The sequence below is a fragment of the Takifugu rubripes genome, chromosome 12 (genome assembly GCF_901000725.2).
Source record: "Takifugu rubripes chromosome 12, fTakRub1.2, whole genome shotgun sequence".
Lineage (NCBI taxonomy): Eukaryota > Metazoa > Chordata > Actinopteri > Tetraodontiformes > Tetraodontidae > Takifugu > Takifugu rubripes.
The window spans coordinates 3,697,543-3,710,408 of NC_042296.1; the positions used below are offsets into that span (position 1 = coordinate 3,697,543).

General features: G+C 47.5%; 2 protein-coding genes across 4 annotated transcripts; both read left to right on the plus strand.

The window, feature by feature from the left end:
- Window positions 1-296: 296 nt before the first annotated feature.
- LOC101071138 (ras-related protein Rab-5A-like) lies at window positions 297-6,494 on the plus strand. 2 transcript variants are annotated; one of them, XM_011609111.2, is made up of 6 exons: window positions 297-475; window positions 2,985-3,181; window positions 4,049-4,200; window positions 4,271-4,393; window positions 4,518-4,611; window positions 4,714-6,494. In XM_011609111.2, exons 2-6 carry the CDS (start codon window positions 3,016-3,018, stop codon window positions 4,827-4,829), a joined length of 651 nt encoding a protein of 216 aa, XP_011607413.1. In that variant the 5' UTR covers window positions 297-475; window positions 2,985-3,015; the 3' UTR covers window positions 4,830-6,494. The 2 variants fall into 2 exon arrangements, with proteins under 2 accessions (XP_011607413.1, XP_011607414.1); XM_011609112.2 differs by lacking the exon at window positions 297-475 and adding an exon at window positions 515-702.
- Window positions 6,495-6,541: 47 nt separating this feature from the next.
- On the plus strand, window positions 6,542-12,838 carry kat2b (K(lysine) acetyltransferase 2B). 2 transcript variants are annotated; one of them, XM_029844698.1, is made up of 18 exons: window positions 6,542-7,039; window positions 7,826-7,952; window positions 8,022-8,167; window positions 8,259-8,345; window positions 8,936-9,117; window positions 9,192-9,383; window positions 9,474-9,577; window positions 9,671-9,796; window positions 9,896-10,029; window positions 10,216-10,427; window positions 10,511-10,637; window positions 10,712-10,822; window positions 10,898-11,041; window positions 11,108-11,222; window positions 11,292-11,322; window positions 11,516-11,579; window positions 11,644-11,728; window positions 11,812-12,838. In XM_029844698.1, the coding sequence occupies exons 1-18, from the start codon at window positions 6,839-6,841 to the stop codon at window positions 12,003-12,005; spliced, it is 2,382 nt and encodes a 793-aa protein (XP_029700558.1). In that variant the 5' UTR covers window positions 6,542-6,838; the 3' UTR covers window positions 12,006-12,838. The 2 variants fall into 2 exon arrangements, with proteins under 2 accessions (XP_029700558.1, XP_003969041.1); XM_003968992.3 differs by having other exon boundaries at window positions 10,219-10,427.
- The last annotated feature ends 28 nt before the right edge of the window (window positions 12,839-12,866 follow it).

The following is a 12,866-nucleotide window of genomic DNA, read 5'->3' on the forward strand; positions in this document are numbered from 1 at the left end:
TAATGTCTGTCACCACGTCGTTTTGTGCACGTAAGTGAAAGGAAAAAAACAGACGCACGTTGTCAGCCTACACATGTTTTAGATGCCAGTGGTTTTTTTTATTATTATTATTGAATTAAATGCAAATCAATGAAGTTTAGCATTTAATTCAATAATCGGTTGGCTCGGTTTTTTTAGTGGATCACATGAAATACTCTATTGTAGCAATATTTCTGGATAAATCGGTATTATTTGATTTATTTGCTTGATTCGGCGGTGGCGGACGCGCTTTGTGACGTGGCACGAGGGCGGAAGAGCTTGTTTGTGTTTTGGTTCTAAAGAGGAAGTAGCGAGAAGAAAGAAAGGAGGGGACGTGACGGGATTGTTGAAATTATTTTCTTGGTTCCCGGACGCCGCCTTACTAGAGTGTCCCTGGTTCCGTGTGGAAATACAGCAGCAGCGGTGTTTAAAGTCCACAGCCTCATCCATCTCTCGGGTAACGTCCGCGATAAGAAGCGACAGATCGGGTTTTCCAGCTGTCTGACAGGCTAATGCTAACTTGCTTGTCATCGGTTCATAACGTTAGCTAAAGCCCCCGCTAGCAGAAGCCAGCTAGTGTCGGTGATGTTTTACTGCTGAGGGAACGAACAAACGAGGCCTTTAAACACCTGTGCTCGGTCCATTTGTTTATCAGGATATTTGCTGCAACTAAAACAACTTCTGGTATGGCTCGCTTCTTTGACGGGTTTATATTTGCCATAGCTCCATGCTAAATGGGTGGAATTGGTTCTAGCCTGTTAGCAATAGTAAGTGTATTAAGATTGTAGGTACTCGTTAGGAAATGACATTTGTCAACCAGATCACCATTTCAGACCATAGCAACGCGATTGTTCCCTCTTCGGCCCTTCGAATTTGTCTTGTGTAAGTGTGCTTGGAGAAATATTTAATGTGTTTTCCTCGATTGCTTTGTACGCAGGCGTTGAAGTTGGCTAACAGTAATTAGGCTAACTAGCTCGACAATCATAACAACGTGGAAAATGGCGTCCATGTATAAAATCAAAACAGATACAGAAGTGCTAACATGAGTGTTTACAGTCGACAAGCCCCAGGCTTAGCCAAATATTTTGTGAACACTATAGGGCACAGCATTTGTTAACAGCCACCGATTAAAGCTCTCTGTTTGGCTGAGCGTTTGCGCCTTCAAACATTTCATCATATTTCAAATAGGTCTAATATTTCATATCTGCGGCACATATAATTGATACCTGAACCGGAAAAGAATACTGCAGGTAATAAGATCTCTTTTCCCCAGTTCCTCAACACTGTTAACGCCATCTGAGTAATTTGGGTTGAAGGGTTGACAAGTTAATATCGTATTTGCTGCAAGTTAGACCTCCATTTGTAGTTTTGAGGATCTCATTTCAGATTGCTCCTCATGTGGTTGCACTAAGGAGCAAACATCTGCCTCAGTTTAAGAAGCAATCAAAATCTATATGCAAGAAATAAATACATCAATGCAGATTCATAGTTGTTTAAAAGTGGCCATTAAGTACTTTTAACCATTGAACTTGGATAATAACCCACCGGTGCAGCGTTGATTGGGATCTTTTACTCTGGTGGTATTTTCTTAAATCCATAATTCGATTGAAACTGATTAAAGGCATCATATTTAATGAAATATGGAGGAGTTTCTCCACAGTACAAGTCACTTTAGCAAAGGAGGCTTCAGCGTTGCCTCCTCACAAGAACCAACTGTTTTGCACAGGTTTTGTCAGCTGTTTGGCCCTAAACAAATTACTGGGAAATGCATGAATGCTTGGCATGCACTCTGCTGACACATTGTTGCATTTGTAACATGTTTGAATAAGGTGAGTGGCTGGAAAATCTTGAGCTGGAGTGTGTGCAGGTCCTAAAGAGGCTCCTGCCACTTGTGCTCTTCAGATAATCTGCAGCTATATTTTGTAATTCCATCAGCACGCTCCGCTTTACATACTTTGGTGTTTCTATATAAAACGAGTGTGTTGGCTTTAGGAGGTGTTTGGAAGGTCGAAGCACATGGACCCAACTGGAGCAACGATTTAAGATGCGAAAGGAGTGGCTCTGTTTTATTGTTTTACAGACATTAGTCGTTTTCCTTTTCCCCTCAACTTCGAATTGATTATTTTGCTCTCTGCATAATGAGGTGGTGTCTTCAAGGGGTCTGTGTTTGAAGTTCTGACGTGTTCAGATGTTGTTTTACAGGATTAACAGTAGTGTTGTGGGCCCTGACACCAGCCTTTCTAATCCGCTTCGGACGGAGGAGGAAACATCCCCGATGCTGCATGCTAACGACGGTGCAGGGCTATGGTGGCTGCCGCGGGCTTGTCAAGCTACTCTAGTACGAAAAATAGCAACGCTTACTTAAAAAAAAAAAAAACGGAAACCGGTTCAAACCACTGTAAACACAACAATCTGTCTTTGGTGTGGAATTATTTTAGTGGAAACAGAAGCCTGATACCTTTGTTTGGTATTAGTTTTAGTCTCAGACTGGAAAGATCTGGCAACAACCTCATAATGGCTCCGGGTATTTGTGTCTAAGCCTGGCTCTTGAGTAAAAACGTATCAAGGAACAGCTTGATAAGCAAGACAGTTTAGTTAGTATCAGGGCTGGATCAGGAGAACCCTGATAAACCGACTTTTTGTTGCCTAATGGTGACACAAATCTTGCTCAACGCTCTGGATTCTGTTCTCTGCTCTTGTGTTGTCACATTAGCGTGTAGGTATCCACGATTTCTTCTACTGCTCACATTCTATAAATGCCAAACATCACATGTTCAATTCAGCCAAACAGAACAAAAGGTCTTACGGGGCTTAAACGTGCACGTGCGCTCTCGCAGCGGCTGCAAGGAGCATTAATTTAGCATTAGCTTTAGCGTCCGTTAGCACATAGGCGTTGTTCAAAGCCAGCAGCTGTGTGTTGTCCTGCTTGCCTCTTTGCAGCAGAGGTCCTGACGTAGAGCTTTTAGCCCACAGGACACCAGGAGATCTCAGCAGGCCATGGCCAGTCGGGGAGGTGCCACGAGACCCAACGGACCCAACGCAGGGAACAAGATCTGCCAGTTTAAACTGGTGCTGCTGGGGGAGTCAGCCGTTGGGAAGTCCAGCTTAGTGCTCCGCTTCGTCAAGGGTCAGTTCCACGAATTCCAGGAAAGCACAATAGGAGGTGAGGGTCACGCAGCGAGACCGGTCTGATTCATGAGCTGCCAGCTGGCTGGAGATCAACCGGGTCAGTTCAGGGGAATGTTCATCTCGGGGCTCGTCCTGGAAACCTCAGCTGACGCCGTGTCGGCCAGTCAGATAAAACGAGCCAATTAGTTTTGATGCTCGTAAGTCCCAGAGATGATTACGCAGCCCCAGCTAATTCATAGCCCCCCCACCCCACCCCCACCACCCCCCACTTTCCCAGGAACGCAGACCTGTGGCTTCACTGGCACCGCCAGCAGGAACTGTGAAGACTGAGTTTGAGCTTCTGGGGTTTATAATGGCATCACTTTCCTGTCTGTTGTCTTCTCAAAAACTCAGATTCGGACCTCCAGAATGAAACTTTTGCATCAGTCCAGGTCTCCATTCAGCTCTCTGTTCATCCCGTTTCTATGTTTGTTGGTTTTTATAAGAATTTGGGGTATTTTGACCTAAATGAAGTCTAAAATGCTCCAGAACACTTGCAGGGTGTGTTGGGAATGAGGGCGTCGCTCATAGGGATGTAGGGAATGTGGAACAATTCCTTCATTGTCTACTAGCCTGTTTGTATCTGAAGTGCTGCCCCCTGTGTGTTTGGGGGTGCATTGCGGTTCTTGAAAACATCCCAAACTTCCCATTTTCAGTTTTCCTGTATTCTTAAGCGCCTCAGTCATGAATAAACTCTGCTCTCAAATACCAAGCATAGCTAAAACGTGGCTAAATCTGCTGAAATGACACTGAGACGCGTTTACGATCCGTTTCGGTTGAATCCGCTCAGCGTCACGGAGACCGTAGCAGCCTTGTGTTGTTTTGATATCGATTATCTCACCGCCCTTCTGTTTCCTCCCAGCTGCGTTCCTCACCCAAACGGTATGTCTCGACGACACGACGGTGAAGTTTGAAATCTGGGACACAGCAGGTCAGGAGCGCTACCACAGTTTGGCGCCTATGTATTACAGAGGAGCGCAGGCGGCCATCGTGGTCTACGACATCACAAACGAGGTACCTTGGCCTCACGCCTGAAAGGAGGCGTTTTGTTCTCGGCACAAATCTCCTCGTCTTCTGTTCGCAGGAGTCGTTCGCCCGCGCGAAGAACTGGGTCAAGGAGCTACAGAGACAAGCTAGTCCTAATATAGTCATCGCTCTGTCGGGCAACAAGGCCGACCTGGCCAGCAAGAGAGCCGTCGACTTCCAGGTGAGTGCAAACAGGCTGATTGTTAGGTCCGACTAGAGCAGGCCCAGATGCCGCCCGTACGGCGGGCTCCTAGCAGTCTGGGAGCGCTCGCTGACATCTACTGGTAATGACTTTGTACTGCCAGGATGCCCAGTCATACGCAGACGACAACAGCTTACTGTTCATGGAGACGTCAGCAAAGACATCGATGAACGTGAACGAGATATTCATGGCCATCGGTGGGTGACTCTGACATTTCACGTAAATGCTGCGTAAATCTGAAATGACGTGGGAGGGGGGAATAGAGATAAAAGCTGTTTTCTTTCTTTCCTTTACGCTAGCAAAGAGATTGCCGAAGAGCGAGCCTCAGGCAGCAGGGGGCAGCAGCGGGCGGAACCGCGGCGTGGACCTGACGGAAGCCGCCCAGCCCGCAAAGGCTCCCTGCTGCAGTACCTAACACGGAGACCCCCCCCCCCCCCCCACAAACCACCCACCATCTACAAATCTACAACAGCCAGAAGGCGTCAAGCCAATGTGGTCGCTCCCTCATGGTCTCTCTCATTAGAAGAATCCCTGTGCCCCCCCCCCCCCCTTTTATAACAATGAAGTCAATGGTAATGTCCCTTCCCAGTTTGGCTGCTACCGTGTTCCTCATCATTCCTTCCATTTCCCTCATCCACCTGTCCATCATTCTGTTGTTTCCAGGAGGTTTGAGAGGTATCATTTCTGAAAAAAGCCAACCTTTTGTTTCTGGCCAGTCAGAGACGAAGGAACGGTAGAGAGAAAGACCCCGAGACTGTTATGATTTAAGACGTCGGTCTACTGCGGACCTTTTTATCCCACGCCAGCCACGTCTTTAGCCGCTGACCTACACTAGACCCACTCTCCTCTCACGCCGCTTCTTTATTGGGCGTTCCCCGTTGTCGTTATTTAGGCTCCTCCCCCTTCCCCTGCACCGTCCCCCTCTTACGCGTTAGGTGGGGCGTCCGTCTGGGGTAGTTCTGGGGTCGTTTTCTGCCTTATGATGGTTCAGTTGACGTCACCGTTGTGTCGGTGTCACACACACCCACACACACACACGTTGGTGGTATCACCGTGGTTTCTGTCATCTCCTCTTCATTAGGAAGTGCTACAGACGAGGCCACCTAGCGCGGCGTCCAAACAGGAACCGGACTGGCTGACTGATGGTATATTTAATCTGCACACACACACACGCGCACGTGCGATTGTGTTTGTGTGTACGAACACACATCAACCCTTTAACAAACTCAAACCTAAGCATTATTGTACATAAACACATACACTCACAATCTGTTACGTTTCACCTATTGAGCGCCCCTCTCTCACACACACACACACACACACACACACACACCTGCTCAGTCTTTTTACACATCTGTCTTACTCATGCCTTGCACTAATGATGCTCATGAATATATCCTGTCATGATTGCAGCCAGTGTGATATAAATATATAAATATCTAATATAAATATATAAATAATATACTGTAAATAGGGTGTTGCAGTGTATTCTACTTTTTATTTTTTGATTTACAAGTGACCAGACTAATGCTTGCTAGAACGTTGTCTCGATAAAAAAGAAATGTACAGTTAGCAGAAAAAAAACCAGACGGCTACACTGTGGGTTCTGAGGTTTGATTGTGCTCCCCTCCCCCACCCCCACCCCCACAAATGGTTAAAGTATAAACATCGGTGTTCTTTATAAATGTATGTATTGTTAATTAACAAAAAAAAAGAAAGAAATTGCATTTATTTAGTGGTCTGTCTCGTATCTGTTTCCCAAGACAATATCAAAAAGTTAAGGTTTCTGTTATTCTTTAATCATTTCTCTGCATATCACTAATTGTTTTTTTTTGGTTTTTGATCTTTTTTTTGTTTTTTAATAAGTAGCATCAGGCACTGCTCACTGCAAGTAGATCTAAAAGTTCCAGAAACTGGCACTCCGACGCTGTAAAATAACCCTTCAGATTGGCAGGAAGCATCGGATTAACAGGTTGTAAGGGTGTGAATTGTGTCTTATTGCCTTGACCACCTGATTTCGTCCCAGATCGGAGCGTTTTCCAGTGCCGTCATGTAATGACCAAATAAATACTGAAATAAATTTGACCATTTATTATTTATTATATACACCGTGTGTATATGTGCTGTGGCAACCCCAAACCATTCATTTTTTTAGATTTGACTTGTTCTTTAAGTATCGACTGGGGGGTTGATCATAAATGGGTGACCTTGAGTTTTTGGTTGCATTTTGCGACCTCTTCTGTGTGAATTGTGGAGGAATCGGCCTCTCCAGCCTCGGTCCCCTAGCGGAGGAAAACGGGCCTGCAGACAGAAATAGAAAATAAGGATGAGCGCCATGTCTGATCCTCCGCTTGTGGAATAGAGCGGACGGCAAAGCGAATATATCCCGGCCCGGGGTCCCGTCTGGGGGGTTCCGTGGGAGTCATGGCCGACGGCGCTGGGATACAGCAGGGTTCGCCGGCCATCGGGGCCGCGGGGTTGGTTCCGGCCGGTCCCGGTGCCGGGGGGACGGAGGGCTCTGGCACCGCTGGAGGATCCGCACGTATCGCCGTGAAGAAGGCGCAACTCCGCTCCTCACCTCGGCCAAAGAAGCTGGAAAAACTCGCCGTGTATTCCTCCTGCAAGGTACGCTGCGTTCGCAGACGGGGGATTCATGAAACGCGACAGTTTGAGGACTTGTTCTTAATAAACAGTGTTTCTCGGGCTTGGTTGCAATAGTTTCCAAAATGCAAGCGAAGCAGAGGAAGCCATTGCAGCGCTTCATTTCCACCCCCCCCCCCTATTTCGAATGTGCGATGATTTATTTTAAAAAGCGAAACAAACCAACCGGTGCAGCTGAACGTTACGATCGCTCCAGGCCGCGAACCAGCAACCTTGCTGCCGCAAACCCTTTGCTGAACGGGGTTTCTGTGTCGGTGGGGGTTGGTGAACGTAAACATTGGCTTGGCGCTGAGATCTGGGAGTAGCTGCGCTCCAGCCCCAGTGTGCGTGTGTGGACGTGCGTGCGCGTAGACGCCTGTTTCACGCCTCTCCGGAGGCATTTGTCACCGCGCCGGAGCCGTCTGAGGACGCCCGGTCCGCTGAGAGGATTTTATTGGGTATGTGCGGCGGGTGATCCGCACACAGGGACGGGGTCTTTGTTTTGACAGGGTGACAGCTGCTCGGGGGGCGGAGTTTGTTGTTGTTTTACTGCGCATGCGCGGCCCCAGCTGACGGTGACAGGCCTCTTCAGCCCCCCTCCTGATGACACGAGCCAGCTATTAGTGACGCTGGCATGAGCCTAAAAGACCCATCGAAAAGTGAAATACTGTACTCTCATTAAAAGGTTTTAGATCTGCGTCTAATTACTGATTAAAGCACTTTTTATGCTCCCTATTCTTTTATCGGTGTCCTCTTCATGTTTGATCATAGGCTGAGGGAGCCTGTAAGTGTAATGGCTGGAAAAGCCAAAACCCCCCTCCGACCCCCCCACGAACCGACCAGCAGTCCAGCGCGGTCAACCTGCAGGAGCCCTGCCGGAGCTGCTCTCACACGCTGGGTCTGTAACAGCACCGGTACTCACCTGAGTTTTTGGTGTTTGTTTTGTAACATAACTCCTTTTATTCAGGTGATCATGTGACCCATCTGGAAAACATTTCTGAGGAGGAAATGAACAGACTTCTAGGTATCGTCCTGGATGTAGAGTATCTCTACACGTGCGTACACAAAGAGGAGGATGCAGACACCAAACAGGTCTACTTTTCACTCTTCAAAGTAAGTTTGACACTCAGGGAATGCACCGTGTACGTTACAACTTACTCTCTATTTGACCATTTCCTTTCATTATTTCACTTTTCTGCAAAAGTTGTTGAGGAAGTCCATCCTGCAGATGGGTAAACCGATGTTAGAAGCCCAGGAGAGTCCTCCGTTTGAAAGGCCAAGCATTGAGCAGGTGATCAAATGCATCTGATACACACACACACACACACACATACACGTGCGGTATCTTGCAGGTATTAATGTCTACATTGGCTCCCTGAATGGGTCACGATTCATTGGAATAAACCTTGAAATTCAACCTGGACCCAATTTGAACTTGCTAAAGATGACTCAAGCTGGAACTGAACAGGAAGCCATTCACTTTGACGCAACACTTCAGGCGTCTCCTGACCATGTTTTTGCCCATGGTACACTTCCTGCATTTCAAAGTCTTTGAAACTACAGCTTTAAAGGTTGGGAAACTTGCACATTAGATCCAGCGTCCTCACCACGGTCCCTCCTCCACCCCTGCTGGCTTCACCGCAGCGCTCCAGAACTGAGCGTACGAACTGGAATGAACCAAAGCAAGTCGAGGACAAATCAGTTAAACATCAGAGATATGAATTCCTTTCACACAAAAAGCCTCGTTCACCCTCCTTTGATCGACATCGCATCATTTTTCTAGCTTCCTTATTTAAAAGCAACCGGCCCCAGGAGATGGCGATGACCTCTGAGGTCAAGCCCCTTCTCCCATGGGTTGACTGAGTCTGCCTCTCCAAATAGGGGGTCAACAACTTTGTCCAGTACAAGTTCAGCCACCTTCCCTCGAAAGAGCGTCAAACCATCACGGAGCTCTCCAAGATGTTTCTCAACCAGATCAACTACTGGCAGCTGGAGACGCCCTCCCAGAGGCGCCAGAGGGTCTCCAGTGACGACGCGGCCGGATACAAAGCCAACTACACCAGGTAGCTGACGCCCACTGATGTGGGTCTCGCCTGTTTGGGGCTGTTGTTACAGCAGAACCCTCCCTGTTCCGCAGGTGGCTGTGCTACTGCAACGTGCCTCAGTTTTGCGACAGCCTCCCTCGCTACCAGACCACGCAGATCTTCGGCCGGACTCTGCTGCGCTCCGTCTTCACCGTGATGAGGAAACAACTGCTCGAGCAGGCCAGACAGGAAAAGGACAAGCTGCCGCCTGAGAAGCGTACACTCATCCTAACACACTTTCCCAAGTAAGGAAAGCAAAGGGGTCACATTACCATTATGCTGGATAACGCTTGTGTTTAAGTTTGTTAAATTTGTGGCCCTCTGGTTTGTCTCAGGTTCTTATCGATGCTGGAGGAGGAAGTGTACAGCCATAATTCCCCCATCTGGAGCCAAGACTTCCTGGCAGGAGTGTCAGGGGGGCAGATTCCTGTTCACACAGGTAACACATCCTCAGAAATGCGCCTTTAAATCTGAAATTCTAAAGTTGTGACGAAAGCCGTGATGGTTTGCACAAATTTCTGTTGCTGTTTAGTCATCAGCGCGCCCCCAGTGGTCATACCGCTATACTACAGCCCCAGTCCCGTTTCTGTGGATCCCTCCATGTGTGGGAGCGTCAGTCCCGCCAGGAAAGCAGCTTCTGTGCTGGAGCCAAGTCCAGGTACTAAACACAAGGATGTGGATCTGCTTAAGCAAGTTCTGTTGCCATTTTGCGCAAAGGGCGTCTGGCTGGGTGGTTGAGACTTTTCGTGTATTGTAGTTGGAGAAAAGCGCAAACCCACGGAGCCTCTCCACCACGAGGAGAACAAGAGACCCAGGGTGTTGGGTGACATCCCCATGGACCTCATCAACGAAGTCATGGCAACCATCGCGGATCCCGCTGCCATTCCAGAGGTAATCGTTTAACATTTTGTAGATGCTGTAGATCTTTGGAGATGCTAATTTCCCTGGTGGACACCCCCTAAAGGGATCAATAAAGTTATCTTGAATCTTGAATCTTGAATCTTGAATCTTGAATCTTGAATCTTGAATTACACGATTTGGACCAGTGGAATAACACGGTGGTTTTGCGTTCCCCAGCAGACCAGTCTGCTGTCGGCTCACTCTGCGCGTGACGAAGCCGCCCGTCTGGAGGAGCGCAGGGGCGTGATCGAATTCCATGTCATCGGTAACTCCCTGAACCAGAAGCCCAATAAGAGGATCTTGATGTGGCTCGTCGGCCTCCAGAACGTCTTCTCTCACCAGCTGCCCCGCATGCCCAAGGAGTACATCACACGACTGGTCTTTGACCCGTGAGGAGCTCTTATCTTTTCTCTGATTCCAACGGCGAATTGACCTCCACTCACTTCTCCCCGGGTCTCTTCTCGCTTCCCAGGAAGCACAAGACGCTGTCGCTGATCAAGGACGGACGGGTGATCGGGGGGATCTGCTTCCGCATGTTCCCGTCCCAAGGGTTCACCGAGATCGTCTTTTGCGCCGTGACGTCCAACGAGCAAGTGAAGGTAGGCCGCTTCCTCCGCTCTGCCGGGATGGTTCTGTTAGACACCTCTGAGCTGTATGACGGTTGTCTTTTCAGGGCTACGGGACCCACTTGATGAACCACCTGAAAGAGTATCACATAAAGCACGAGATCCTCAATTTCCTCACCTACGCTGACGAGTACGCCATCGGCTACTTCAAAAAACAGGTCGGGAGCTTTGCCAGCGTACATTTGAGCTTCAAAATCCATGTTTTTTTAACCTTTAGTCTGTTCCAATTGCAGGGTTTTTCAAAGGATATCAAGGTACCCAAGGCCAAATACGTGGGCTACATCAAAGATTATGAGGGGGCCACACTGATGGGCTGTGAGCTCAACCCCAGTATTCCTTATACAGAGTTCTCTGTCATCATCAAGAAGCAGAAGGAGGTACAGGACATTTGCAGCCATTTTTGTCATTGTGTGTGGGCTCACTCGCCTTTTGCCCAACCTCAGATCATCAAGAAGCTGATAGAGAGGAAGCAGGCTCAGATCCGGAAAGTTTACCCGGGGCTCTCGTGCTTTAAAGAAGGCGTTCGGCAGATCCCCATCGAAAGCATTCCCGGCATCCGTACGTGTTTAACTGACAAACATCATCTCTGTGTTCAGACGTGTGAGTAAACTTCACCTGCATCAACAGGTGAAACTGGCTGGAAGCCTGTCGGCAAAGGGTGAGTGTGTTTTTCTTGCAACAAACATGGTTTTTAGCCCCTACTCTGATCCGAATGATGGGTTCCCGATTTCCACGAGGACAAGGAACCTGGTTCCGGCCGCGCCACCTAGCCAAAACCGCAGCTGCCATTAAAAAAAAATGGGGAACAATCAGACAAAAACCTTCTTTTTTTTTTATTGATCGCACATTAGGAAGGAACTGAAGGATCCAGATCAGCTGTACAGCACTCTGAAGACCATCCTTCAGCATGTAAAGGTAAAAGATGAACAGCTCAGAAGCCTCTGAGCCAAGATCTGATCTTGGATTGGCCGTGTTTCAGATGCACCAGAATGCCTGGCCTTTCATGGAGCCGGTCAAGAAAACAGAGGCCCCTGGGTACTACCAGTCCATTCGCTTCCCCATGGGTATGTTCAGCATCCAGGACTCCTCTCTGAACCAACTGAAACTCCCCGTCTGACCTTTGTCTCCTTTTCAATCCCCCTGACAGACCTCAAAACGATGAGCGAGCGTTTGAAAAGCAGGTACTACACCACGCGCAAGTTGTTCATGGCCGACATGCAGCGCATCTTCACTAACTGCCGTGAATACAACCCCCCCGAGAGCGAGTACTACAAGTGCGCCAACCTACTGGAGAAGTTCTTCTACACCAAGATTAAAGAGGCAGGCCTGATTGAGAAGTAACGGAGACCGAGAGGTCAAAAGGTTCTGTCATGGGTGAATGGGACTACTGATTCTGAAGCGGATTCAGAGGCGTGTCTAACATATCGAGACGGGAACTCTAAGCGTTCGATGCACGCCGGCGGCCTGGGGACGGAGCCGATACACACACTGAGAAGTGGAGGAAGGAGGAAGGCCTCGCTGGAGCTCTGCCAGAGGCTCCTGAGTGTGATAAGACTTGAAAAGCATGATCCTGTGGGCGGGAATGGGTTTGAACTGAGGTCCATTTGTCTGAGATGAGTTCATCCTGCCAAAAAAAGGAAATTTGTACAGATTTGAATTATTATAAAAGCACTTATACCCCCCAATGTATATTTTAAATGTGTATATAACATATTTTGTTTCAGAACTAAATCTCCTTCCCTGACTCAATTTAGCCCCGTAGGTCAGTTCGACTACTTTAATGCACTTTTATTTTACAAGTATTATCCTTTTTTTTTGACTCATTAGTAAATTTCCCCGTTGACTAAGGACTAATTGATCAAGAGTGTATTTATATGCTGTGATTTAAAAATATCTCTGCTAAAAACAAGGTCTTAATTTATTATTTTAGTCCAGCAGATGGAGATCGATAACTTTATACTTTGGAGATGAAGCTTGTGCAATACGATGTGGTTTTGCTGTTTTGTAACAACTTGAAAAAAAAAAAGAAAAAGGTGTTTGTACTTTTCAAAACTTTAGGCGAGAAAAACATTTTTGTAAAGTCTGGAAAAATGATTTCATGCTCTTTGTACAATTGGTTTTAATGACATAGTATTAGCTTATTTTATAGATGAAATAAAACCGAAGTGATGCTACGTTTAGTCTAATTTTTTAGTTTTATCA

Bases quoted from the DNA above. Each gene is read 5' to 3' on its own strand.
- kat2b (XM_029844698.1), top strand. From the start codon at position 6,839: ATGGCCGACGGCGCTGGGATACAGCAGGGTTCGCCGGCCATCGGGGCC. The intron at 7,953-8,021 runs GTCTGTAACAGC...CCTTTTATTCAG, and splicing joins GAGCTGCTCTCACACGCTGG to GTGATCATGTGACCCATCTG. The intron at 11,729-11,811 runs GTATGTTCAGCA...TCCCCCTGACAG, and splicing joins GTCCATTCGCTTCCCCATGG to ACCTCAAAACGATGAGCGAG.
- LOC101071138 (XM_011609111.2), top strand. From the start codon at position 3,016: ATGGCCAGTCGGGGAGGTGCCACGAGACCCAACGGACCCAACGCAGGG. The intron at 3,182-4,048 runs GTGAGGGTCACG...GTTTCCTCCCAG, and splicing joins CCAGGAAAGCACAATAGGAG to CTGCGTTCCTCACCCAAACG. The intron at 4,394-4,517 runs GTGAGTGCAAAC...TTGTACTGCCAG, and splicing joins AGAGAGCCGTCGACTTCCAG to GATGCCCAGTCATACGCAGA.